Source organism: Xyrauchen texanus, chromosome 20 (genome assembly GCF_025860055.1).
Source record: "Xyrauchen texanus isolate HMW12.3.18 chromosome 20, RBS_HiC_50CHRs, whole genome shotgun sequence".
Taxonomy (NCBI): domain Eukaryota; kingdom Metazoa; phylum Chordata; class Actinopteri; order Cypriniformes; family Catostomidae; genus Xyrauchen; species Xyrauchen texanus.
The window spans coordinates 24164953-24191988 of record NC_068295.1 but is presented as its reverse complement, the minus strand read 5'-3'; the positions used below and the strand labels follow the sequence as shown (position 1 = coordinate 24191988).

General features: G+C 42.0%; 1 protein-coding gene across 1 annotated transcript; it reads left to right on the top strand.

Annotated features, from left to right (window-relative positions):
- The first annotated feature begins 1601 nt into the window (after positions 1 to 1601).
- Positions 1602 to 26781, top strand: LOC127660395 (myozenin-1-like). The gene is made up of 6 exons (XM_052150596.1): positions 1602 to 1767; positions 21541 to 21637; positions 23760 to 23947; positions 24140 to 24395; positions 25210 to 25390; positions 25481 to 26781. The coding sequence occupies exons 2-6, from the start codon at positions 21550 to 21552 to the stop codon at positions 25710 to 25712; spliced, it is 945 nt and encodes a 314-aa protein (XP_052006556.1). The 5' UTR covers positions 1602 to 1767; positions 21541 to 21549; the 3' UTR covers positions 25713 to 26781.
- Positions 26782 to 27036: the final 255 nt, after the last annotated feature.

Here is a 27036-nt window from a genome sequence, read left to right as displayed (position 1 = left end):
CACATGAAAAGAGGAAGATAGTGACCAATGACTTGGTAGGCTACTGTTTACTGCAAATGTTTTATTACAAGCCGTATGTGGCAGCGGGGGCGTGGTCAAGCGCCCGTCCGGGAGAGAAAAGCTGTAAGGGCGCTTACACCTGAGCTAAATTATGTCTAACACCGGTGTCTAATTTCAAGTGCCCTGCTTCACGTGTCCTTCTTGGGAAAACTGTCACACGGGCACCAGTGTGACAGTTTTCAGCAGAGCACTTGACGTTCCAGGTAAGGCTTTTAATGGCCACAGCAATGTTTACAATCAATTTTATAAAGTTTCTCAATTCTTCTATGCGCCAACACTAGACTGACGTGTGTCACTTTCTCAGCTCTGTGGCTGCTGCCTTTTTATGCCGCTCTCCCCATGCTTACTGAAATTAGACACCGGTGTTAGACGTAATTTAGCTCAGGTGTAAGCGCCCTTACCGCTTTTCTCTCCCGGACGGGCGCTTGACCACGCCCCCGCTGCCACACCGTGTTTCGTTAAAGCCTGAGTAAAGTTCATTTGTTTCAATGTACCGGTAGGCACCTGCGGCTTATAGACAGGTGCGGCTTATTTATGTTCAAAATAATATTTTATTTAAAAATCAGTGGGTGCGGCTTATATTCAGGTGCGCTCAATAGTCCGGAAATTACGGTATATATATATATATATATAAGCACCTGCAGGTCCCTGTTTTCCATAAATTATCATTTCAAACAGTTTTCCTTGTTTATAATTTCAAATCAAAATAAATGCCATTTTCCTCTCTGCTGACTCTGATATAAACACTTTCAAATTTATATTAAACAAAGACCAAGAAAGAACGCTGGTTAGGGATAAATGTATAGCTATAATGCCTTAAGTGTACAATTAAGAGTCAATGACTCTTCTAAAACTCAGTAGTGGTGAAGTACTATCAGGTACCCTGATGGATAAGTAGCACTTTTGCTGGTTCTATTCTCACACATATGTTGTCTTCCTATATTTAGTGCTGATAATGTTCAGGCACTTTTTATGGCTGCTCCAAGCTTTCCCCTTTTATACATGTGGTTAGATTCTATTTATGAGTGGATCCTTCCTGAATTGACAAAGATAGAATGAATCTGATGAGTTCTCCGGTTCACAAATGTGTACAACCCAGTACAGTAATGTCAAATGTATGAAATTGCAAATTTGTTTATTTTCTTATTAATTTTATAATTGGCACTAAAACTGTTTAGAATCATGTTTTATTGTTATAACATTCACTGCCCTGTCCAACACTGGATCTTAGTGCTTAAATCACAAAAACAAATTTAGCACAGTTAGGGGGCCCACAATCCTTTTGAAGTGTAGGTGATTAATGAAAGGTGAAAAAGTGCAAATCTATTACTGCCACAACCCTCATACCCTTTTGCCAATGTGAAGCTATGTGTGCAATCGTCCAGTCTCTCTCACTTTCTCTCACTTAACTATATTTAGCCAATGAAGCATCTGCGAGAAAGATATTAGTCTCTTGATATTCCTATCAGCAAAGTGCTGTGCAGACCAAATGCAGCCTCCGTATCCCTTACTCCCCCTTCTTCCCCCAACTCTCCCTCCCCTCCATGAATATCTGTCATCCAAGTCTCGACTGGATTTTGCACTCCCTGGGTTCGTGTTCTAGCCACAGGTCAAAGGTACCCTGGAATTCGTAAACTTAAGCCACCAGCCTTTGCCTGTTTTCACTGTACCTTTAAGACCACTTTCCTCAAGGAGTCAAGAGCCTTGGTAAGTTGATTATGAGATTTTTTTTCTGTCACTTTACTAACAGCACACACTGTTAAACTAACAGCTGCATGCCGGAGAGGAACATGACCAGCAATAATATCTGTTGCTGGCATGATAACCACAAAACAAGTTTGCAACCATTAACAGCACATGCAAAATGTTTGTATTGTTTGGAATAATCAAATTTATATGTACAGTTTGCTTCATGTCTTTTGCTGCAAGAAAGTGTGAAAGTGTTGCACACTCCCGCCTTTAGCCTGGCTGATGATTTTATAAGGAGTGCAAATCCTGTGCTGTCCAGCTGGGGGAACTTGAGTCTGGTGAACCCCAGCTCGAGATTATTTTACATGGTGGGTCACTGTGCCCCCTCATCCCAACGCTACATCCATCCATGGTGTCATTTCAGTTTGAGTGAGATTTTCGCTTTCTCAGCAGAGTTAAGTCACTGTGTACATGTTTATATGCATGTATGTTTGTGAACGAACCTAAGTATCTGACAATAAAACCGATGCCATGACTCATCGCTAAAAGGTCTTGCTTCAAAACAGTGTTTATAAATAGACATACTGTATTGAGTTACAGACAAGTCGATGCAGTTTTTGCCATTCACAGATCCTTGAAGAAACTGCACATGACGTATACTGTGTGCTCAGTGAAGCTGATGGGACATTATGAAAATTCTTGAAGATAAGGCCATATTACTGCTTGCCAAGAACTGTTTAATTACCTCCATGTCCAGACTTTGAAAGTAAAACGTTTTGATAATTACTGTCAGTAGGGTGACCAGATTCCTGCTTGTGGAAAACGGGACAGCCCTCACCCAGCAAAACTGAAAATGATGTATCCTTACCTATGCGCAGATCGATGCGAAGTAGAGGGTGCATCCGCATCTGTAACTGTTGATACCTTGTACTTTTCAGTTGCAGCAATTTTTCTCAGTGTGCACTTGTATTTCAAGAGTTTATCGTACAATGCAGAACAGTCCAGTCCAAAATTAAGACATACGAAGATTTCCTAGGACTCTTATTGTGAAGTGTATTCCCGGACAACATTTCCCAGTATGCACTGCCCTCATCATTGCCTTCTGTTCCTGATTGTTCTCACCTGTTTTCCATTCCCTCATTAGTTCTTGATGGTGTATGTATATATATATATATATATATATATATATATATATATATATATCTCCTCTAGTTTTTGTATCCCTTTGTCAAAGTCATAGATCCTACGTCTCCTGTCTCATCTCAGCAACAATTCTTTACATTGCCTTCATGACTGTTATACTGAGTTTAGATTTATCCAGAGGCCATGCTGCGTTCATTAATGAGAACACATGCTCCACAGATGCAGATGTCCAAGGCAGGCATAAAACAAGACAAACTCCATCACCTTGACTCAAGTTGATGGTCTTGCTCTCCAGCTCACGAAAAACATATGTTCATCTCTCAGACACGGCCATCTTGTTCATGCTCCACTCAGTGATGCGACAAGTGACAATGATTTTCGCGCAAGCCCACTCATCAGAGCATGGTTTTGTCAATCAAACTGAGAGCGGGGATTCTGGAGTAGAAGTGTTAGAAGTTTCTCTGAATATCTTTCCACTCTGGGATGTCTCTCAGTCTCTCAAGTTTTTGTGAGCAATGAGCTGCTCCAATTCTGGAGGTAATCCACTCATTCTGGATAAAACTTTCTGACAGCACAAAAGAAATCATCTGCTCGCACGTCACCAGCTTCAACCAGGGCATCCAACTGCTTTTTTTAAAAAAGCGAGGCCTACTCACTCCTTCCTGTGGATCTCACGTCATGAGTTTGGATCCAGCGAGATGCAGTGCAGTGGTCGGAAGAGCAAACACAGGGGAAGAGTGTTCAGAGAACGGAGTCAAGAGAGAGCATTCTTCCCGTTTGGAACTATTTTAACTGAAATTGGCCGCATTCCCCAAAGGTGTCCTGCGCCAATCAGAAGTGACTTTTCAGAATCGCATGGTCAACTGTGCTGTCTTTTCCGACAGTTGAGTTATGGTCTTTCATTTCAGACTCTTAAGAATTTCCCGCTCAAAAATAGTGCATATTTAATCATGAGCTTTCTATCTTGAGAATGGTACAAGATACATGATGTTCATTGTCATCAGATTTTTCTTCAAACACAATTTTGTTTTTACATACTAAACATGACGTTTTTATGGATGTTATACGTGTAGGTAATAAAACATGAAAATCTGGTTATAAAATCATATTGGTTTTACACATCATTGCATTTTATCAAGTTAAACCTTATAGTTACATTCTTAGTAGAATTATATAAATCATACAGAATTAAAGATTATATTTATCAATTATAAGTGATTGCACATATTTTAAAGAGTTCCATCAGCCTGTAATCATTCATTTGTCAGTTATACAAGTTAGAAGGTTGATTCAGCAAAGTACTGTGACTTTGTGTAAAATGTTCCTGGATTAAGATGAAACTGTCTTAGAGTTGTGCAAATCTGATGGTAACCTTGCACAGAAGAAAAGTCTGCTTTAACTGGGTGGGGGGTTCTTGTGAAGGCCTGTGATTTATGACGTTGACACATTCCAAACTGAAAGGCTGTTTTTTTTCATAGATTCAAATAATGTTGGTGGAATTCTTCTGCATATATAATCCAACATAGGTTAATTTCCTCAAACTGTAAACACGGTTTCTGTTACGCTATGAAAATTGTTGTTTGTTTTCAGCAGGACTATCTCTTTTTTTGACCAACGGCAGATGGGGGGTGTTTGAAGAAAGCTGTTTTGATTTTCGCAATTCCATTTGGTTGCGCTAGTGGTGCTGAAATACTTCAGCTTTAAAATACTAAAATTTAAATATAGCTGCAAGCAGCAATGACGGGCCCAAACACCATGGGTCCATTTCCACCCGTTGGCTTTCGGAAAACAATGCAAGGTGGACACATGCGTTTGGCATTTGACATTATTCTAGACAATTTTGAAGCAACTTGGGTAAATATAAGAGAACTAATTTAAAGTCTCTTTTAAGAGCCACGCTTCCTGCTGGTGGCGCTATGTCCATAACCCAAAATTGTCAAATCCATGTGATTAGCCCCCAACATCTAAATTTTGATCTAAATCACACATTGCACACAGAAGATGTGAGACACTGCTGTTTCCCATTTTTTGCCATTAATTTAATGCCTCGCTATGGCAACAGCATTCAATATTGTTGAACAATATTGCAGTATAGCATCTGTTTGCAATATAGCATCTTCAATATCTTGGCATAATTTTGTCTAAATGTGGTGACAGTCTCATGAATCCCCAAGGAGGAGTATTTAAAAGTTCAGAGAATGCAATATTGTAAAAAATCAAAAATGGAAGACTTCCTGTTGGGCGGAGCTAATTCTTATTTTTCTGAAAGTTGTCCAGCTTGATGAGAACTATATATGTACTAATTTTGGTGACTGCATGTGAAAATGGGGGTGTGCTACAGGAGCCGTCTTACACGCCCATTTTAAACCAGTTAACTGTCACTAGCCAACAGTTGGGCCATCTGAATGTGGCTATAAAACAAATGCTTTGTTCTATATCAAAAATCAATGTTCACAAACTTGGTATCAAATTAAAGCTTAAACGCATGAAAAGCAAGGCTGTTGAGTGTTGTTGAATGTGTTTGTTTATTACGCAGAAAAGCACATTTATGTTTCGATGTACACTGAAAAGTGTGGCATTAAAGTCTTATGTGGATTGTTCACCTGGTAATATTATTGTTTATTGAAAAAATATGTAGATCTGAAGATTATATTGTAATGAAGTCATTTACCATTTTTATACATCCCTAAAATTGCTTTAAGTTAACAAATGTAGTTCAATGCATTAGGATTTGGTCTAGGTAGAGTTTAATGAGCACAGAAGTAATTTAGCCTTGTAATTTTGTTGCAGTTATGTGGCAGTTATGAGTAATCTCCCCCAACAAGTCTACTTACGCAAACTTTGATTATAGTCCCAAAAAGGAAAAAAATTATAATGCAGTCAAGGACAATTTATGAGAAACAGGAAGATTAGTTCACCCCTGGAATCTGTATATGGCTGTCACGTGACAAAATAACGAACGACTTGGACCAAAAGAGTTGAAAGCTGAACTAATCATTTCTGTTTCCTGTAAAGCGCCTATGCGGTTATCAGGTAACAAATGTACGGAGGTTTCTTAATGTGCATGAGTAGCCAACACAAAATAAACGAATCAGTCTGAGACTACTCATTCTTCTGAGTCACATAAAAGATTTGTTCATTTTGAACAAATCGTTCATGAACGACCCATCACTAAGGGCCAGATGGGAGAGAGATGTACGAAGCTTGTTAGCGTGTCTGAATGTCGCATCTGGCTGAAAAGCAGTGCGTGTTTTTGTTTCTTTGGACATTGAAAAGTGTCATTATATATGTCTATTTGTTTGTCAAGCCGGCCCCAGCTTCCTCCTTTCCCATCTTTAAGTGTTACACCTTTAAATTATGGTGGGAAAATAAGGACAAAGATTAGGTTAGACTACTGCATGTCCACCTACAGAATAATCATTAATATCAAAAATTACCAACTGGTAATTACCAACTATATCAAGCTGCTCACCAGCACAGCGCCATCTTATTTGTCTAGTTTAGTGGCGGTTCTGAATCTCACAAAATGCTGCTTCCAATCTAGCCACTCTCCTAGCTTAATGAAGGAAAAGTTTGTCGGGGGATTCAATTTTGCCATGTCTGCTTTACGAGTTCACTTCTGACACCATGTAAATGATTGCGATGGAGTCTTATGTCTAGCTTTTAGCTTCTGTTGAATGAATACTCACAAGTCATCCTAACATACATATCAGTAACTCCTGCTGAACCCCCGTTCCCGTATATCACACAGTATTCCCTCAGGACCATTAAGCTACTGTATATGACAGTAACCAACAAACAACAATTGTTCCTTGATGTTGCAAAATGTCATCATGATGGACTGGCACCGTTCCAAAGTTACATTGTGGCAACGAATACAGGAATTTCACATTATGTTGTCACAACATAATCAGTTACATTGCCACAACTTTGGTCATCAAATTACTGTGTATTTAGGAAATGGCCACGTAATTCGGCTAGCTGGAATTACAAAATGGCTGAATTTGCTTCTGCTTTTCTCAAATTTGCAATGTAAATTGCTGCATTTTTTGGCGTTGTTTTGCAGTGAGAACTCACAAATCATGATAATATACCTCTGTAATTGTGCTAATAACATGATGCATGATTGCGTCACTCAAGGCGAGTCAGAAGGCAAGTGGACTGTAACATATCCTAAAGGCGACACCGGCAAGCACAAATAAATCAATCTGATTGGTTGATGAATCTGACAATCTGACTTTAGATGCCTATTCACTGCAGTGTTGAGGGATTCTGTGGATTTCTGAAGGCTTGACAGGGTGGAGCTCAAACGCGCGCTGCTTCAGCATGTGATTTGTGAAACAGCAGTCACAATTCACATTTAAGCATCAAGGAATAAATTCTGATTGGATACGTTTTTATTTTTTGCTAAAAATAATGTATTTATTAGGCCTATTATGCACCAGAGAAGGCTTTGCTGGCCCTGAGAATTTGCCACTGGCCATATACGAACAAACACATTTAGAGATCATATATTTGAGCATTTATGTACACATTTAAATTCCGAAAGTGTTTAAAAAAAAAAAAGCATGATACAGATATGAAAATTGAAATTTTTGTCATATTCTGAATATTGCATATATCTACTGTATATAATTGACATTTTTATATCAGTAAATATATTTATGAAAACTTACTTTCAGCATAAAAGTGTTCAGCGCATATTGCCATTTTCAGATTCGTAGCCTAGAAGAGCACCGGGACTCAAACTAATGCGGGTTGATTGTCACACACGTTGTTTAAATGTTTTCACACAAAACTTCATTTGTTTACTTGTTGCCATATCAACAATGTGTAGATAAAAAAAATCACAGAAAAATCCGCTCCAGCAGCAGGAATTTGCGTGAGAGCACCGGTGACCAAGATGGCACAGCCCATGAACAACCATTGCACAACCCAGCCATGAAACACTCGGTTTGTAAAGAAAGGAAACATACTGAGTGCCGCTGCTCTCCATTAACAATCAGATCACCGTGTTACCCCCCAAACCTGAGAGTGATTAAAGGCGGGTGCACACTGTATGATTTTGGCCACGATTCCGCTGTCTGAGACAAATTTCTAGATATCTCTCGTTGTAGGGCAAAATCGGTAATCTTCGGTTCAACTGATTAATAGCATTTGCGATGAACTTCAGCCTCCAACAAAGTTTGGGCAGTGTCTGAAATTTAACATCGTAGCCATATAGCGTGAATGCTATTATTATGGCCAGATGAGATCTTCCGCTCGTCTCTCACTGCGGTCAAGCCAGCCGCCACTTCGAAATGAGCGGTCAAACTAGCCGCACCTATATTTCGCGGTGCGCGTATACACTGGTTATTGTGGTATGACCGTCAGAACTAAAACAGGTTAAATTCCTGCGAAGGCAATTTCACATGCATTCATTTATTCTGTCTGTCTGTCTGTCAGAAAAAAAGAAAGACAGAACGAAAGAAAGAAAGATTTTAGCACACCTCACAACCTGTCACTGCATGATATATTGAATTCCAAAATAAGAACCCCCCAAAACTTATATATTACCTTTTTTGTCCATACATTCAGAAAATCATACAAAATAAAAGTCCTAGCTTCCACAAACCAATTTCACCTCAGGTGGAGAGGACACCTTCTCAAGGTGTGAACTACAATGTTTCAGGACATTCTGATTTTGTCTTCCAAAATAAGAGCCCCCCAAAACTCGAATATTAGATGTTTTGTGTACACATTCAGAAAATCATAAAAATAAATGTCCTAGCTTCCACAGACCAATTTCACCTCAGATGGGGAGGACACCTTCTCAAGGTGTGAACTACAATGTTTCAGGACATTCTGATTTTGTCTTCCAAAATAAGAGCCCCCCAAAACTCGAATATTAGATGTTTTGTTTACACATTCAGAAAATCATAAAAATAAAAGTCCTAGCTTCCACAGACCAATTTCACCTCATATGGGGAGGACACCTTCTCAAGGTGTGAACTACAATGTTTCAGGACATTCTGATGTTGAATTCCAATATAAGAGCCCCCCAAAACTCGAATATTAAATGTTTTGTTTACACATTTAGAAAATCATAAAAATAAAAGTCCTAGCTTCCACAGACCAATTTCACCTCAGGTGGGGAGGACACCTTCTCAAGGTGTCAACTACAATGTTTCAGGACATTCTGATTTTGTCTTCCAAAATAAGAGCCCCCCAAACTCGAATATTAGATGTTTTGTTTATACATTCAGAAAATCATAAAAATAAAAGTCCTAGCTTCCACAGACCAATTTCACCTCAGATGGGGAGAACACCTTCTCAAGGTGTGAACTACAATGTTTCAGGACATTCTGATGTTGTCTTCCAAAATAAGAGCCCCCCAAAACTCGAATATTAGATGTTTTGTGTACACATTCAGAAAATCATAAAAATAAAAGTCCTAGCTTCCACAGACCAATTTCACCTCAGATGGAGAGGACACCTTCTCAAGGTGTGAACTACAATGTTTCAGGACATTCTGATGTTGAATTCCAAAACAAGAGCCCCCCAAAACTCGAATATTAAATGTTTTGTTTACACATTCAGAAAATCATAAAAATAAAAGTCCTATCTTCCACAGACCAATTTCACCTCAGGTGGGGAGGAAACCTTCTCAAGGTGTCAACTACAATGTTTCAGGACATTCTGATTTTGTCTTCCAAAATAAGAGTCCCCCAAAACTCATATATTACCTTTTTTGTCCATATATTCAGAAAATCATAAAAATAAAAGTCCTAGCTTCCACAGACCAATTTAACCTCAGATGGAGAGGACACCTTCTCAAGGTGTGAACTACAATGTTTCAGGACATTCTTATGTTGGCTTCCAAAATAAGAGCCCCCCCAAAACTCATATATTACCTTTTTTGTCCATAGATTCAGAAAATCATAAAAATAAAAGTCCTAGCTTCCACAGACCAATTTCACCTCAGATGGGGAGGACACATTCTCAAGGTGTGAACTACAATGTTTCAGGACATTCTGATGTTGAATTCCAAAATAAGAGCCCCCCAAAACTCGAATATTAAATGTTTTGTTTACACATTCAGAAAATCATAAAAATAAAAGTCCTATCTTCCACAGACCAATTTCACCTCAGGTGGGGAGGAAACCTTCTCAAGGTGTCAACTACAATGTTTCAGTACATTCTGATTTTGTCTTCCAAAATAAGAGCCCCCCAAAAACTCGAATATTAGATGTTTTGTTTATACATTCAGAAAATCATAAAAATAAAAGTCCTAGCTTCCACAGACCAATTTCACCTCAGATGGGGAGGACACCTTCTCAAGGTGTGAACTACAATGTTTCAGGACATTCTGATGTTGTCTTCCAAAATAAGAGCCCCCCAAAACTCGAATATTAGATGTTTTGTTTACACGTTCAGAAAATCATAAAAATAAAAGTCCTAGCTTCCACAGACCAATTTCACCTCAGATGGGGAGGACACCTTCTCAAGGTGTGAACTACAATGTTTCAGGACATTCTGATGTTGTCTTCCAAAATAAGAGCCCCCCAAAACTCGAATATTAGATGTACCCTTCTGTCGCTCTCTCCACGTTGTGTCAGAGAAGCGACACTAGGGGTCTCTTTTGAGCGCCGATATCCACCTCTGATCTATGAAAAAAGGCCAATGAGAGTTGGCAGTCAGTATTTGCATGTCCCGCCCCCGGACATACTGGTATTTAAGCGGCGCAAGTACGGGAGTTCATTCAGGATTTTTCTGAGGAGCCGGAAATGGTCTGGCCACAACAGTGGCTCGGCTCAGCGACGTGGCGGGGGAGACACAACGTCTCGTTCCCTCCATCAGGGAACGGAGGTTACATACGTAACCTAGACGTTCCCCTTCTGTCGCACTCTCCATGTTGTGTCAGAGAAGCGACACTAGGGGTCCACTTATAAAGTGCCATGCGCTGAGCCGTGTACGTGAACTGCTGATACAGGAGCGAGTAGGTATTCTTACGTGCAGGACGACCAACTGTATCAGGCTGCACGTACCCTTCCCCAATGCCCCATTCAAGCCATCAGACTCCTTATCGTTACCCTGAAGGGGGGAACAAGGTGATGGCCACCAACCTGGGAACGGGCCAGCCTGGCTGGGCCTTTTTTCTCTCTATGATTCTCGCATAGAGCAACTACGGCCGGGGCCCTTACACGCATTGAGGGAAGGGGGTCTTAGCCCTTCTTTCAGGGTGGAGAAGACCCTGTGGAGGCCACACCTACCCGGCAGGGGAGGCAAAAAGTGGCAAATACATCAGATGGCCTAACTTAGGACCTATGTGGAAAAGTTGGTGCGGTGGTAGACCCAACCTCCTGGGGGGGGGTAGCGAACAGCACGGCGACCGAGGCAGCTGTAACTGTCTAAGGGAGACACGGGGGTCCGCTCGTGAGGGGACAGTACCGTGGCATTACACACAGGGGGAGTCCGAACAGGAGGCCTTACCTGCGGAGCACCTATAACTGTACAGGGTAACTTGAGGTACCCGCAGTGGCTTGGGTCGGCGAGTTCCTCCGCTGAACTGCGGACCCACGAGGGCTAGGGAGGAGTCAACCAGCGACCCGAAGACGGGATCTCATGGGAACGGAGGCGCACTGTTTTCCCTCGGTTGAGGGAAAGGGCGCTAGGCGCAAGCGATTCACCCGGTCAGATCGTCAGCGTGCTACCGAGTTCTACGGGCTCGGACCTGAGAAAACACGGGACGATACTGACTCAACTCGGAGATTGCAAAATCTCGAAAAAGTGTTAGGTGTTGCCCAGCCCGCTGCTCTACAGATGTCTGCTAGGGAGGTGCCCCTGGCCAGTGCCCACGAGGATGCAACACCCCTGGTGGAGTGAGCTCGAACCCGCAAGGGGGGGGCACGGCCTGGGTGTGATATGCCAATGAAATGGCATCGATAACCCAGTGGTCGGACCTCTGTTTGGAGACAGCGTTCCCTTTCCGCTGTCCCCCGAAGCAGACAAAGAGCTGCTCAGAGCGTCTAGTGCTCTGTGTGCAGTCCAGATAGATATGCAAAGCACATACTGGACACAGCAACGAAAGGGCTGGGTCTGCCTCCTCCCGGGGCAGCACTTGCAGGTTCACTACCTGATCCCTGAAGGGTGTGGTAGAAACCTTGGGCACATAGCCCGGTCGCGGTCTTAGGATCACGTAAGTGTCTGCCGGATCGAACTCCAGGCAAGTGTCGCTAACAGAGAACGCTTGCAGGTCCCCGACCCTCTTGATGGAGGCGAGCGCGATCAGCAGGGTGGTCTTGAGAGAGAGGGCCCTGAATCCAGCTGAATCTAGCAGCTCAAAGGGGGGTCTCTGGAGGCCTGTGAGGACGACCAAGAGATCCCAGGAGGGGAACAGGTTAGGCCGGGAGGGAGTCAGCCTCCGGGCACCTTTTAGGAACCTGACAATGAAGTCGTGCTTACCAAGAGACTTGCCGTCTACCGTGTCGTGGTGAGCCACGATGACGGCGACATACACCTTGAGGGTGGAGGGGGACAGCCTCCTCTCCAGCCTCTCCTGTAGAAACACGAGCACTGACCTAACCGCGCACTTCTGTGGGTCTTCGGCTTGGGAAGAACACCAGTATGCGAACAGACGCCACTTTAGGGCGTAAAGATGCCTGGTCGAGGGGGCTCTGGCTTGGTTGATAGTATCTATGACGGTCGGTGGTAGGCCGGCTAGATCTTCTGCGTCCCGTCCAGGGGCCAGACGTGGAGGTTCCAGAGGTCTGGGTGCGGGTGCCAGAGCGTGCCCCATCCCTGAGAAAGAAGATCCTTCCTCAGGGGAATTCGCCAGGGAGGGGCTGTCGTGAGGAGCGTGAGGTCCGAGAACCAAGTCCGGGTGGGCCAGTAGGGGGCCACCAGAGTGACTTGCTCTTCGTCCTCCCTGACCTTGCATAGCACCTGTGCAAGAAGGCTCACTGGGGGAAATGCGTACTTGTGCAGCCCACAGGCCAGCTGTGCACCAGAGCATCTGCCCCGAGGGGAGCCTCTGTCAGGGCATACCAGAGCGGGCAGTGGGAGGTTTCCTGGGAGGCAAACAGGTCTACCTGGGCCTTGCCGAACCTGTCCCAAATCAGCTGAACCGACTGGGGGTGGAGCCTCCACTCTCTGCCGGGCAAGCTCTGTCTTGACAGCGCATCCGCTACCGCATTGAGGTTGCCGGGGATGTGAGTGGCGCGCAGTGACTTGAGTCGCTGCTGGCTCCAAAGGAGGAGACGACGGGAAAGCTGTGACATGTGGAGGGAGCGTACTCCGCCTTGGCGGTTTATGTAGGCTACCACCGTGGTGTTGTCTGTCCTGACTAGGACGTGCTTGCCCCGAATTAACGGGAGAAACCTCTTCATGGCAAGAAAAACAGCCAGCAGCTCTAGGCAGTTGATGTGCCAACGCAGCGGGCCTCGGTTCCACCTGCGGCTGAGAGCCCGTTGCGCACGGCGCCCCAACCCAGGTTGGAGGCGTCAGTTGTAACCAGAACGCGTCGGAACACCTGCTGCAAGGGTACTCCTGCCCGTAGAAAGCAGATGTCTGTCCAGGGTTTGAAGGCTTGGCAGCAGGCAGTGGTAACTTTCACGTTGTGCGTGCCGCGGCGCCATGCTCGTCTCGGGACTCGAGTCTGGAGCCAGTGCTGAAGTGGTCTCATATGAATCAACCCCAGCGGCGCGGCCACCGTGGAGGATGCCATATGCCCCAGGAGCTGTTGGAAACGTTTTAGAGGGATCACGGCGCCTGGCTTGACGGAAGCGAGGCATTTCAGCACTGACTGAGCACGCTCGTTGGAGAGACGTGCTGTCATTGAGACTGAGTCTAACTCCAAACCGAGAAAAGAGATGCTCTGGACAGGGGTGAGCTTGCTCTTCTCCCAGTTGACCTGAAACCCCAAACGGCTGAGGTGCTTGAGCACCTGGTCTCTGTGCGCGCATAGTAACTCTCGCGAGGGGGCCAGAATGAGCCAGTCGTCGAGGTAATTGAGTATGCATATGCCAGCTCCTCGGAGCGGGGCAAGAGCCGCCTCTGCGACTTTCGTGAAGATGCGAGGGGACAGAGACAGGCCGAAGGGGAGGACTTTGTACTGATACGCCTGTCCGTCGAACGCGAACTGCAGGAAGGGTCGATGTCGAGGGAGAATCGAGACGTGGAAGTTCGCGTCCTTCAGGTCTAGCGTATTGCGAACCAATTTAGATGCCGGACGCCAGGTAGAATTTGTTTCTGGGTGAGCATTGTGAACGGGAGTTTGGACAAGGTCCGATTGAAAACTCGCAGGTCCAAGATCGGTCGTAAGCCGCCGCCGCTCTTGGGTACAACAATGTAAGAGCTGTAGAAACCCTTCTTCGTTTCGGTTGGAGGGACAGGCTCTATCGCGTCCTTGATTAAAAGGGTGGCGATTTCTTCACGCAGGGACTGAGCATGTTTGTCGTGCACTGCGGAAAAATTAACGCCCACGAAGGGGGGGGCGGAGACCTGGCAAACTGAATTGCGTAACCGAGTCGAATGGTCCGGTGCAGCCAGCACGACGGGTTGGGCAGTGAAAGCCATGCCTCTAAGCTCCGTGCTAGGGGCACCAAGGGGACGAGTATTTTGTACGTACCTGGCAGGGCTTCGCAGCGGTGCGGAACAGGTAACACGGCGTCGGGAAGCAACGTAGCGTCCCGAGGCTCTGGTGCTGAGAATAAACTCAAAGCACTTACCTTGCTCCGCGCACCCGGCGGGGGGGCGGGTTCGTGACTGAGGAGGAGGTCTGATGCTGGCGTCCTCTGGACTCGTCTGAACCGGCCGGCCGGGGGAACAATCGTGGGGCTGAGGGCGAGGTCGGTCGCTGAGCGCAGTTCCTGCAGCGCGTCGGGATCAGGGCCACCCCCATGCATGTTTCGCAGTGCCTTGGCTTGGTGGACCTGCAGGAGAGCCATGGAATGCAGGGCGGAAGCGGCACGTCCGGTGGCACTGTAGGCCTTTGCGGTCAGCAAGGATGTTGCTCTACAGGTCCGGGAAGGGAGTACAGGGCGGCCCCGCCAGGTGGTAGGGCTTCCGGGGCATAGATGGAGCGCAACAGCCCTACCCGGCGGAGCTGCACCCGCTACCATCCCAGAATCGCCTCCATCGCCAGCCGCATCGTCCTCAATCCCGTGGGAAGAAGGAGCGACACGGGGGGGCGGCTGGAGTGGCTTGCTTACGGTAAGCTGCGACCGCAGCGTTGTCATGGTCATGTTCTCGCAGTGAGAACATGAACCATCCGCAAACGCAGCTTCGGTGTGATCGCTACCTGACACACGAGACAACGCCTATGGCCGTCGGAAGCGGAGAGTATTCTACCGCATCCAGGAACAACACAGGTGCGGAAAGGCATCTTAATAAAGACGCGTCCTTAAAAGGACGTTCAACGCCGCTGTGTATTGCTCTTTTAGAGGAAATTACTCTTTTAAATAAAATCACTCTTTTATGAAAGAAAGGACTCGTGAGAGATCTTTATAATCTGCACTGTCGAAGCGCTCAGGGGCAGGAAATGCACAGCTGTGCAAACAGGAGAAAGCCGCTGTTGTGCGCCGTAGAATCCAACAGCATGCAGCAGAGGAATGACAGGAACTCGGTGTGTAACACACAGCAATTGCAGACACGACCATCGGCTCCGAAGAAATTTTCTGAATGAACTCCCGTATTTGCGCTGCTTAAATACCCGTATGTCCGGGGGCGGGACATGCAAATACTGGCTGCCAACTCTCATTGGCCTTTTTTCATAGATCAGAGGTGGATATCGGCGCTCGAGAGACCCCTAGTGTCGCTTCTCTGACACAACGTGGAGAGAGCGACAGAAGGGGAACATCTAATATTCGAGTTTTGGGGGGCTCTTATTTTGGAAGACAACATCAGAATGTCCTGAAACATTGTAGTTCACACCTTGAGAAGGTGTCCTCCCCACCTGAGGTGAAATTGGTCTGTGGAAGCTAGGACTTTTATTTTTATGATTTTCTGAATGTGTAAACAAAACATCTAATATTTAAGTTTTGGGGGGGCTCTTATTTTGGAAGACAACATCAGAATGTCCTGAAACATTGTAGTTCACACCTTGAGAAGGTGTCCTCTCCATCTGAGTTGAAATTGGTCTGTGGAAGCTAGGACTTTTATTTTTATGATTTTCTGAATGTATGGACAAAAAAGGTAATATATGAGGTTTGGGGGGGCTCTTATTTTGGAATACAACATCAGAATGTCCTGAAACATTGTAGTTGACACCTTGAGAAGGTGTCCTCCCCACCTGAGGTGAAATTGGTCTGTGGAAGCTAGGACTTTTATTTTTATGATTTTCTGAATGTGTACACAAAACATCTAATATTCGAGTTTGGGGGGCTCTTATTTTGTAATTCAACATCAGAATGTCCTGAAACATTGTAGTTCACACCTTGAGAAGGTGTCCTCCCCATCTGAGGTGAAATTGGTCTGTGGAAGCTAGGACTTATATTTTTATGATTTTCTGAATCTATGGACAAAAAAGGTAATATATGAGTTTTGGGGGGGGGGCTCTTATTTTGGAAGACAACATCAGAATGTCCTGAAACATTGTAGTTCACACCTTGAGAAGGTGTCCTCTCCATCTGAGGTGAAATTGGTCTGTGGAAGCTAGGACTTTTATTTTTATGATTTTCTGAATGTGTAAACAAAACATCTAATATTCGAGTTTTGGGGGGCTCTTATTTTGGAAGACAAAATCAGAATGTCCTGAAACATTGTAGTTCACACCTTGAGAAGGTGTCCTCTCCACCTGAGGTGAAATTGGTCTGTGGAAGCTAGGACTTTTATTTTTTATGATTTTCTGAATGTATGGACAAAAAAGGTAATATATAAGTTTTGGGGGGTTCTTATTTTGGAATTCAATATATCATGCAGTGACAGGTTGTGAGGTGTGCTAAAATCTTTCTTTCTTTCGTTCTGTCTTTTCTTTCTTTCTTTCTGACAGACAGACAGACAGAATAAATGAATGCATGTGAAATTGCCTTCGCAGGAATTTAAAGGGTATCTAAACCCTAAACCAACTTTTTTTAGTTAATGATCTGTAAGCATGGGGCTTTATTAGTACTGGTCATTGATTCAAGTAATTTTTTTGACATTTGTGTATAAAGTGTTTTAATTCTACAATAAATGGTGTAAAAACGTCTGAGTGCTGCCCTCTTCAGGTTGAACGGTGGCTACTGCAGTTGAATTTTCCTATTGGCTGTTGCGGTACTTCGTGACGTAAGCGGTGACAGCTGACGTAAGCAGGTTCCAGCTCACCACGCCAGATTCATGTACATGTCGTCTTGATACCGTGTGAGAAATAATAATAACATAGAGTCTGACAGCAGCTGTCAATTAATCCGTCACTACTAGTCTCAGGTGCCCCCACCCGCTCAGCCCCGCACTCGGTTCGTTCCCTCTATCCCCGCCGGGGTCTGCCCACTTTTCCTGCATTTTCAAATATTTCTAGTGGGTGGAGTCAGACTCTGAGCAGGTGTTTAGTTACCCTTTAACCTGTTTTAGTTCTGACGGTCATACCGCAATAACCAGTGTATACGCACACCACGAAATATAGGTGCGGCTAGTTTGACCGCTCATTTCGATGTGGCGGCTGGCTTGACCGCAGTCCTCTCTCACACCCCAATTCACTTAGAAAGAAACCTGCTCCGTGTGTGCGCCACCATAGCAACATTTGTGCACAGTTATCTCTTTACTCAAGCACTTTCTATGTTTTTTCTTCTTTTCATTTTATATAAAAATTTGAATAAATAAATAAACATAGGCCTACTTGGAGAAAAGTGAAACACGTCAGCAATATGAAAGCTCTCTGAATTAAATAAATACAAAATGAAAATAAATAAATGATTGCATTTTCTCTTTATTATTCTATAAATGTATCATGCATTTTCTTTACAACGTTATTTTAATTACTATTTTACTTTTAATACATTTTCTTTAAATGTCTGTAAACTTCTTTAGTTAAGATTCACACCAATCTAATTTTATTTATAAATAAAATAATATAGAAATATTGAACAATTTATACTAAGTATTTATGGGATGTTTTAATCCAAATCAGCAAATTCATTTGGATACAATTATAGAAATCTTTTTCATGTTTGTGCATTATCCATAGGGTATTTGCAAGCCTGATATATTATCAGCCTTTATGAATTTTCGAAATTGTGCATAGCCTATAGGTTATTAATCCAAAAGAGGAGAAAGACGTACTATTTTTGTTTCCTCCAATGTGAACAGAGAAGTTGTAATTTTTCTTTCCACAAGTCTTTTTATTTCACAATGAATATGTGCTTGTGGTTGCTCATTATTACTGCAGGCTTCCTCCCGCACTCATGTTCATTCTCAACATCTGTCATTTTCTGTATTTGTGATCAAACTGTCTTATTATCGGCCTATTTGACAAAATCCATCTTTCTTGTAAATGTGAGCCTATGCTTGTGATGGAGTGGTACTGGAGCAAGGAAATGCTGATGCCCTGACTTTTAGAGAGAGGGAAAAAAAAGCTCCTCAGTGGTGGGGAAATTTCACAGTTTCGCTTCTATTCCGAGAAAAAAAAAAAAAAAAAATGCTGACATTAAATGACATTGATAACAATCAGAAAAAAACATTTATAATAAATTCAAAATAACACATTCCAGCACTGGATTGGCAATCAAAACATACACAGATCAGATGAAACAGAAACTCCAACTCAAGAACTGGAGATGATAATAAGTTAGGCTACATAGGCCGATTGACAAAGGTGGGCTAGGCCTGCCCAAGATTTAGTTTTATTATTATGTGTTCAGTCTTAGACATATGGCCCATTTTCGCTCCCACCCGAGAGAGCCCCTCCCTGGTTTCGTATCGAACAAGAAGTCCTTGCCCCTATTTCGCCATTGCAAAGCCTTTCGATCAAATTAATCGGAGAAGTTAAGTCACACCCCGTTATCTTGCATTTGCATGTGGTTTGGACAAAAGTGTCCAGAGTGTTTAATTAAGACATTTATTTAAATGTTGCCTTAAGCATGTGGCTGAACCCTAAATTACATATTAAAAAGTCCCCTTTCTGTTGGTCAGAGTGGATTGGGAGGGGGGTTACTACAGTCCGTGACATATATGAGAGTGGAGTACTGAGATGTTTTGATAATTTGGTTCAATGTTTTAAGATTCCTAGATCCCTGTTTTTTAGGCATTTACAGCTGCGCCACCTGCTCTGTACTATTTTTGGGAGTAGTGTACACCCCCCAAAGCGGCAGATACTCTGGAAGTGGAGATTACTGCTTTTGGAAAAGGTCATGAAGCATCAGTGTATTACTCCTTGTTAATTCAGAGTCTGGGGGATGGAGCTTCGTCTTCTCTCAAGAGATTTTGGGAGAAGGATTTAAACCTGATATTGGAGAGGGACTGTGGGTTAGGATCCTAAAAAGTATTAAGTCTGAATCTAGAGATGCTAGGGTACATCTGATGCAATTTAAGATTTTGCATCTGTTCTACTGGACCCCCTCTAGATTGTATAGGTTGGGTCTTAAAGACACAACCACCTTCTGCAGGTGCCAATCAGAAGATGGAGACACAATACGTGTATTATGGGGATGTGTAATGATCCAAGAATTTTGGTTGGGTGTTCAGAAATTTATGTGTGAGGTGTTGAACACTGATCTTTCATTTAGCCCCAAACAGTTATTTAAAAAGTTGTGTCCTAGCCGGAGTCATGATTGGTAAAAAAAAATCATCCTCAGGGGATGGAAGTCGGCTTGGGCACCCTCATTTAGGGAATGGTCTGGGGAGATGGGTGAGGAGGTGGCGTTTGAAGCGAAAAAGCAAAATAGCCCCCCCAATTCCTGACAAACAATTACCATTTCCCCAAGCCATCTAAAAAACAGAAGGCTGGGGAAATGGTAATTGTTCGTCAGGAATTGGGGGGGCTATTTTTTATTTTTTTTGGAGGGTTCACGAGGAGTGGCTGTGGAGAGGGATTTGTAGTTTAGTTGGGTATGTGTTTTATTGATTTTGTTTGAATGTGTATTGAATGTATTTTTTTATGTATTTAACATGGGGGGGACTCTTTTTATTTTTTTATAAATAATTTTATTACCTTCCTTGAGCTCCACTTGTAATGTCAGTAAAGTTTTTTGTTTTGATTTGTTTTGCACCAAACAGTTATAATTTAGTCATATATAATAATTTTCCACCCTGTCTCTGGCCCTTGGTCTGAAATGCTCAGTTTTAAGCTGTCTGGCCCTTTAAGACTTCAATGTAAATGTCTACTGTTATGATTGGCTAACATCATGAAGCCCTTCCAATACAGCTGTTTTTGAAACACAATCCAAAGGAAATGAACAAACTCTACTAAACATTATAAAAGTACATTGCAGGGTTAACACATATTGTACTCCCAATAAATGTATTAAACTGTTCACTCAAGCAGCACCATAAACTACCAAACAGTCATGTCATATGAAATATTCATGAATTAACTGGTTGTTTACTGTTTTTTGGCAAAAGTCCAATTTGAACTGCCCTGTCTTTCAGTAACAGTCCACAATAAGATTCAGCCCAGCTTGAATCTTATTGTGACTGTTTCACAATGAAATCGTCTGAATACACAAATGTAATTCTATCCACAGTGATGTTGAGTGCTTCAACCGGCTTCAACAGTCCAAAGCAGAACGCTGGTATTCACATCTCACAGCTTCCATGTATGTTTACACACAAGACTTCATGTGTTTCTCCCAGTCAGTGGCAGCAGTAGAATGACATGCGTTTTTAAAAGTTGCGCTTTTACGGCTCTTAAAATGTGGTGCACGTCGCCGAAAACACATCACAACAATCAAAGACTCCCTGCAGTGCATGTTTACAAAAGACCAATAATTAAAAATAGCACAGATGGGTGCAAATACGGTTCAGTATGTCTTCAGAACAGCACAACAAGACATCGCTGCTGAATGTAACACAATTGGGGAAACCTTTATTTTAGCATCTTTTAAAAGTGGCGCGAGATGTATGATAATGGTCAAAGCCGTGCACGTTTATGTAGAAGAACATTTAAATCCAGATAGGTATATGAAGGTGTCCTGTGTAAGACCACTTTGGATGAATCAGGCATGACAGGCCCGATCTCTCTCCTCTTCACCTGTATGACTGACTGAACACCAGTGGGCGGGGCCAAGGGTGCACTGACGTCACAAGTTCCATGAAATCCAAACAAGCCTCTTTTTGTAGCTTGGTTTAAATAAATGCTCTTTTTTATTAAGGAGGAAGTTTTCAGTTCTGAAACTTACAGTATGTTTTTACAGTACAATGACCCCTTATATTAAAAAAAAGAAAATGTTATTCCTCATGTCATGACCCCTTTAATGCATAATATAATTTAGATTATTTTATGTATAGATTGTTGTCTGGATGTTTTTTTTTACACAAACCATAATCAGAGTGTCATCTACCTGTACTGAAAGACATGGTTTCAGCAAACATGAGAGGCCTCTTCAACTCTTCTCTGAATCTTGCTTTGAAAGTTATAGAATCATCTGTTATATGAATTTGTTATACAGTAGATATCAATATTTGTTATAGTTTAGATATAGTTTTATAATTATGGATATCTAATCAAACCCTCTAATCTGATATTGTTTTTCTCAGTCTTAAACCATGCCTCTCTCAGGAACCCCAGCCCCACCCAACAAGAGGAAAAAGCCTACCAAGATAATCACTGACCTGTCACACATAACCCAGGATGGTAAGCCTTTGTCCTCAACATTCATGCATATTGACTGACGAATGTAATCATACTGTACAACCAAGCAAGTACGCCATGCATTATACGTAGTCATGCAAGATTTTCTCGAAGGTGGAAGCTTTGCTAAGAATAACATTTCCTGACCATGATTTTGAGCTCTGAGACTAACAGATTCTGCCCTTTCTTATATCTTGTATCTTACATACACTGGTAATAACAGTTTTTCTTTATATATCTTTTGTGGTGCAGTATATATAATTCATGAGTATTTTTTTTAGCCTTGTTGAGTCTGACAGGTGAACAGGTGTCTTTGAATGTTGTCATTAAAGAGATTAGAGGCTTTGACGATAACAAAAACACAGACAGTATCTAACATGGTCCAGCACCTGTCGGCAGCCATTCTTAGGGTGTTGACAGAATGATCAGGACATAAAGAGAGAAAGACAGAAAAGTAAAAACATTATTTATGCCACTTTCAAACTGTTCATTGGGAACTATCTCACCCTTCTCCTCACCATTATAATCATGAGACTCAGTCATACTCCACTGAAAGAATATTACATAAGAATCTCCAGGTGGAAAACTTGACTAATTGACACGTTATTTTCTATACTTTTAAATGAGATCAAGAAACTTTTGTTGTGGAAAGACAGAAAATATAGCTTGTGAGGAGATTGCTGTTGATGTTTTTTCTGAGAAAAATTCCTGTGATCTTGACATTTATGTCTGTATTTTCACTAACTATGCTAATTTGGCTGTCTGTCCTTGTGCAAAATTATTTTAAAGTGACCACACAGTCATTTATTCTATGTTAAGCAGTCAGTGATGTTATAACTAATGCAGAGATAACTCTTGTTTCAATTGACGTTTGTAGTTTACTTGATCACTGTCATCAGCATTTCCAAGGAACTTTGAATTATTTTCCAGCACAAGCAGTGGGTGGCAGGATGACTAATAGCTATCCGGTTACTGTTATGATTTCAATGTAGAAAAATACCTAGATACGCCTGTATTAATATGAATGATACACTGAACATGGATGACCTCTGTTCTAGAGAACCCAGGAGATATTTCACTTTCTAAATATAGTCTCTTCATATTAATAACAGGATGCACAATTATAATTCAACTAATGCTTTGTCAGCACTATGATGCTAAAGAAAATCTCTCAGTTCTCTATCTGTTGTCTCCCGGAATATTAAACCTATGCACTAGCTTTTCTGGAATTTTGTATTGTGGTACTTCAAATGTGATTGAATCGCTTTTGTACATATTGTTCCTCATTTGTAAGCCCTTGGATAAAGGTATCTGCAAAATAAATAAATGTAGATATAAAAATGCAATAATGCAGATTGCACTTTGCATTAACATGAATAAATAAAATGTACTAGCTTTCCAATTTCATGCTTTCAACTTATTCATATTAATGTTATTATTACTGTTAAATTGATCACGCTGTTTTGTAAATATCTTGACCATTAATTTCACCAACTTAGTTATTAATTAATACCTTAATATATAATTATGCATGGAACAACAGCACAATTGTGGGTGTGATATTACTTTTATTCAACAGTTCAACAAAAAATAACAATAAATAACATTTCAGTCAAAAATGTACCAGTTAGTTCAACCATTTCTTCTCCGACAGTAAACATACTTCTAAAAAAAGCCAAAGCACCAAGCCAACTCCACTCTCTGCACTATACTCTGTTTTGAACTATGTGTTTCATTCATAAATGGTTCAGGGTTTTTGAATGAATCTTTTCAGTGAACAATCATCCTCCTTCACTTCCTTTGTTTCTGTGGTAAATTACTCTGAGTTTTTAATGATTGAATAATTCAATTCAATGATTGAATCACTCACTTTTAACATAATGCTCATTTGTCGCCACCTACTGGAGTAAATATGCATTCTCCAGAAATGGACACTGAGCGAATCAGTGAAATAAATCAAAATGAACTATGAATATTTGGAAAGCCATGAACACAGAGAAGTGGAGTGATACATATAGTGAAGCATCAATGTGGTGTTGGACTGTATATCAGCACTCTTGGTGGGACATTTGTTCAATCAGATTTGAGGACTGGAACTAACTGTTGTATAATACTTCAATTCTAGAGTATGATTCAAAGCCTGAGGCTTCAGAGTTTGATTTGGGGAAAAAGATAAGGACACCAAAGGATACCATGCTGGAGGAACTGTCCCTGATGAAGAACAAAGGCTCCAAGATGTTCAAGATGAGACAGATTCGTGTGGAGAGGTTTATCTATGAGAACAACCCTGACCTCTTCAATAGTGAGTCTATGGTAAGGAATGTTAAAAACTCAATATACTGTAGTTATCAATAAACTTCTCTCAGATGGTAGATTTTATGCATCAAACTGTTCTTATGTTGTAATTATAAAATCTATCTAAATGTATTCTCTATAAATATTCTTCATTCTGTAATCATTCTGATCCCATCATTTCCATTATATTGTTACTGATCTCTGCGTAAGGATAACCTCCAGAAGTTTGTGCCCAGTCTGGGGGGCCAGATGATGGATGTTGGTGGCTCCCTGATTGGTGGACAGATGGCTGGCCATGCTGGTGGGTCTATCCAAGCACCAGTGCCTCCTCCTAAACCAGAAAGCTATGGCAAGGGAGCAGGGGGTGGGCTGGCAGCAGATGGGCTCACTGGAGGTGCTATAGGGACAGCAGGAGCTGGAGCAGGAGCCGGGGGGAAGGATGGTGTGTCAGGAGATGCCTCACACAGTGAGTAGGTAGCCAGAATAGCTGCTTTTTTTCTATCGGGCAACTTGTCAGCCGGGGCCAATAGCCTCTGGCCACAAGACCAAAATCGATCTGCATTCCCACCATCGGGCCAATAGCCCCGCAGCGTTGCCCTAAAACCTGCCCTTAATATGCCGCCCTGGTGCCAACTTTACACACCATCCATTTCACAAGCAAGAGGGAAACTCAAGCTGAGGTATCAGACTCCTAGCTAGCTTGTGCCCACGTTTGTTTCCGGAACTTGTACCGTTGTATGCTGGATACACAACTTGGCATGTTTGGCTACAGTATACTGAAAGATGTTGCACATTTTCATCAGCTCAAATATTCAGAAAATCCCTGATTTCATCTACTGACCAGTACTGACGTTTCTACATTCTCCTGGTAAGCTGGTAGCTAGATATGAATAATTTGGAAAGGAGGATCTTGGTGCTTAAACATCTGACCTGACTTTGCCTTTGACAATGACCCTGCCTCAATCACCAGTTGGCCATCTTTGGCCCAAGGGTAATCGGCGGGCCATTGCTCTTGTCAGTTGGCCCGAGGAGGCACGATGAAGCCCTGGAAGTGATGGTGGTAATGCAACTGGTCCTGGCATGCACTTATATGGCCCAATAGTGGAAAAGAGGCTAATGAGACCTTGAAACACTAGCCAATTTACCCACATTAAACTGCCCTTGAGACTCATGATGAAAACGGTGTTAACAAATTAATTAATCTCTACATAGCAGACACTTTTATATAGGTGTACATGACTGATCCCTTTCAATCAGTTTATATTTCTCTTTCTCAATAGGTGAGGAAAATGCTAACGCTGCTTTGGAAAATGCTAAAAAAGGCACTGAACATGTGAAGACATATACTTCACCTTGGGAACGGGCTATGAAGGGCAATGAAGAGCTTCTAGCCACAATGAAGCCTCAAATGTCAGGACCCTCTGCTTCTAAGGAGCTAAGCAAATTTAAGAGCTTCAACAGGTGCCTCATTGCACTTGCATCTGGCTATAATTGTACTATTATCAATCCTGTTACTTTTTGTCTTCATTATGTGTCTTTTAAACTGTGTAGGAGTGCTCTACCCTATGGGGGCTTTGAGAAGGCTGCTCAGCTGATGACCTTTCAGCTGCCAGACATCGAAGTGACTGAGGAGCCTGAACCAACAGTGGTGTACCAGCATGATATAAGCGCACGGCCCTCATTTAATCGCACACCCATTGGCTGGGGAGGAAGCATTGAGCCAGGCAGTATTCAAATGGAGTTGGATACTATACCATTTGATGGGGAGACTGGAGACCTATGAACCTACAACCTTTTAAACAAACCATACCTAATTTATGCCTGCCCTAATTAGCCTGCACTATAATTAACAGACAGACAGACACACACTCACACACACACAAAACATACACATTTTCACTTGTGCATCAATGCTTATGTCCTGTAGCATATTCAAAATGTTTTCACAAAGAAATTGTAACAATCTGTAGAATCATTAGGCTGACAAACAAAATGTAAAAATACGTATTGTCCAAATGTTGCTCTCTCAATGTCCACATTTTAGCTTTAATCTACATCTGCATCTGAATGTGGGCTTTTTACAAATACATATGTATGTCTTTGCATGAAGCATGATGCATATTAAATGATCATAAAAAGTTTCATTTGGATACTGAATGAGACTGAAGATTTGCTTTCCTTCTTATGTTGTCAGCATGTTGCACTTTAGAGATGCAAAATTTAGCAATACTTGTGCCTTTGGACAACAAAATCCAGTAAGAAGCCAAGGACTGCTTGACACAAAATGCTTTTTTTCTGTCACAAAATAAAAAAATCAATACAAAATAAAAACAATAAAATTAACAGGTAACACTTTATAGTAAGGTTCCATTTGTTAAGATTAGTCAATAAAATTGACGTACTAACAATAAACAATACTAATACAGCCTTAACTAATCTTAGTAAATGTTAGTTTCAACATATACTAATACATTAAAAAATATAAAAACATTTATTAATTAACATTAGTTAATGCACTATGAATTAACATAAACTAACAATGAACAATTGTATTTTTATTTTCTTACACTAAGATTAATAAATGATGTAAAATTACACATCTATCATTGTTTGTGCATGACGTAATACATTAACAAATGGAATCTTAATGTACTTAAAAGTGTTACCAAAAAACAGCAAAAGGCAAATGTGCAATATACAACCTTCATTTTAAATCTCATATTACAACTCATTACAGTGTAATTACTTATAATTACAGTGTTTCCAGTAGGCTATTTACAGTGTAATACACAAAACACAATGTCCTTGTTACCACAAACTAGTCTTCTGACATTTCTTTAATAAATGATTGATAGCTTATATTTTTGTTTTGGTCTTTTGTAACTTTAAAGAGATAGTTCACCCAAAAATGATTCTCTCATAATTTTCTCACCCTCATGCCATCCCAGATGTGTAATTCATTTATTTCTTCTGCTTAACACAAACAATGATTTTTAGAAGAATATCTCAGCTTTGTACATCTATACAATGCAAGTGAATGGTGGCCAGAACTTTAAATCTCCAAAAAGCACATAAAGACAGCATAAAAGTAAGACTTGAGTGGTTAA

What these genes read in the sequence shown, in the direction of transcription:
- LOC127660395 (XM_052150596.1), top strand. Translation starts at nt 21,550, where the DNA reads ATGCCTCTCTCAGGAACCCCAGCCCCACCCAACAAGAGGAAAAAGCCT. An exon ending in GTCACACATAACCCAGGATG is followed by an intron (nt 21,638 to 23,759) that starts GTAAGCCTTTGT and finishes CTTCAATTCTAG; the next exon opens with AGTATGATTCAAAGCCTGAG. An exon ending in GTCAGGAGATGCCTCACACA is followed by an intron (nt 24,396 to 25,209) that starts GTGAGTAGGTAG and finishes CTTTCTCAATAG; the next exon opens with GTGAGGAAAATGCTAACGCT.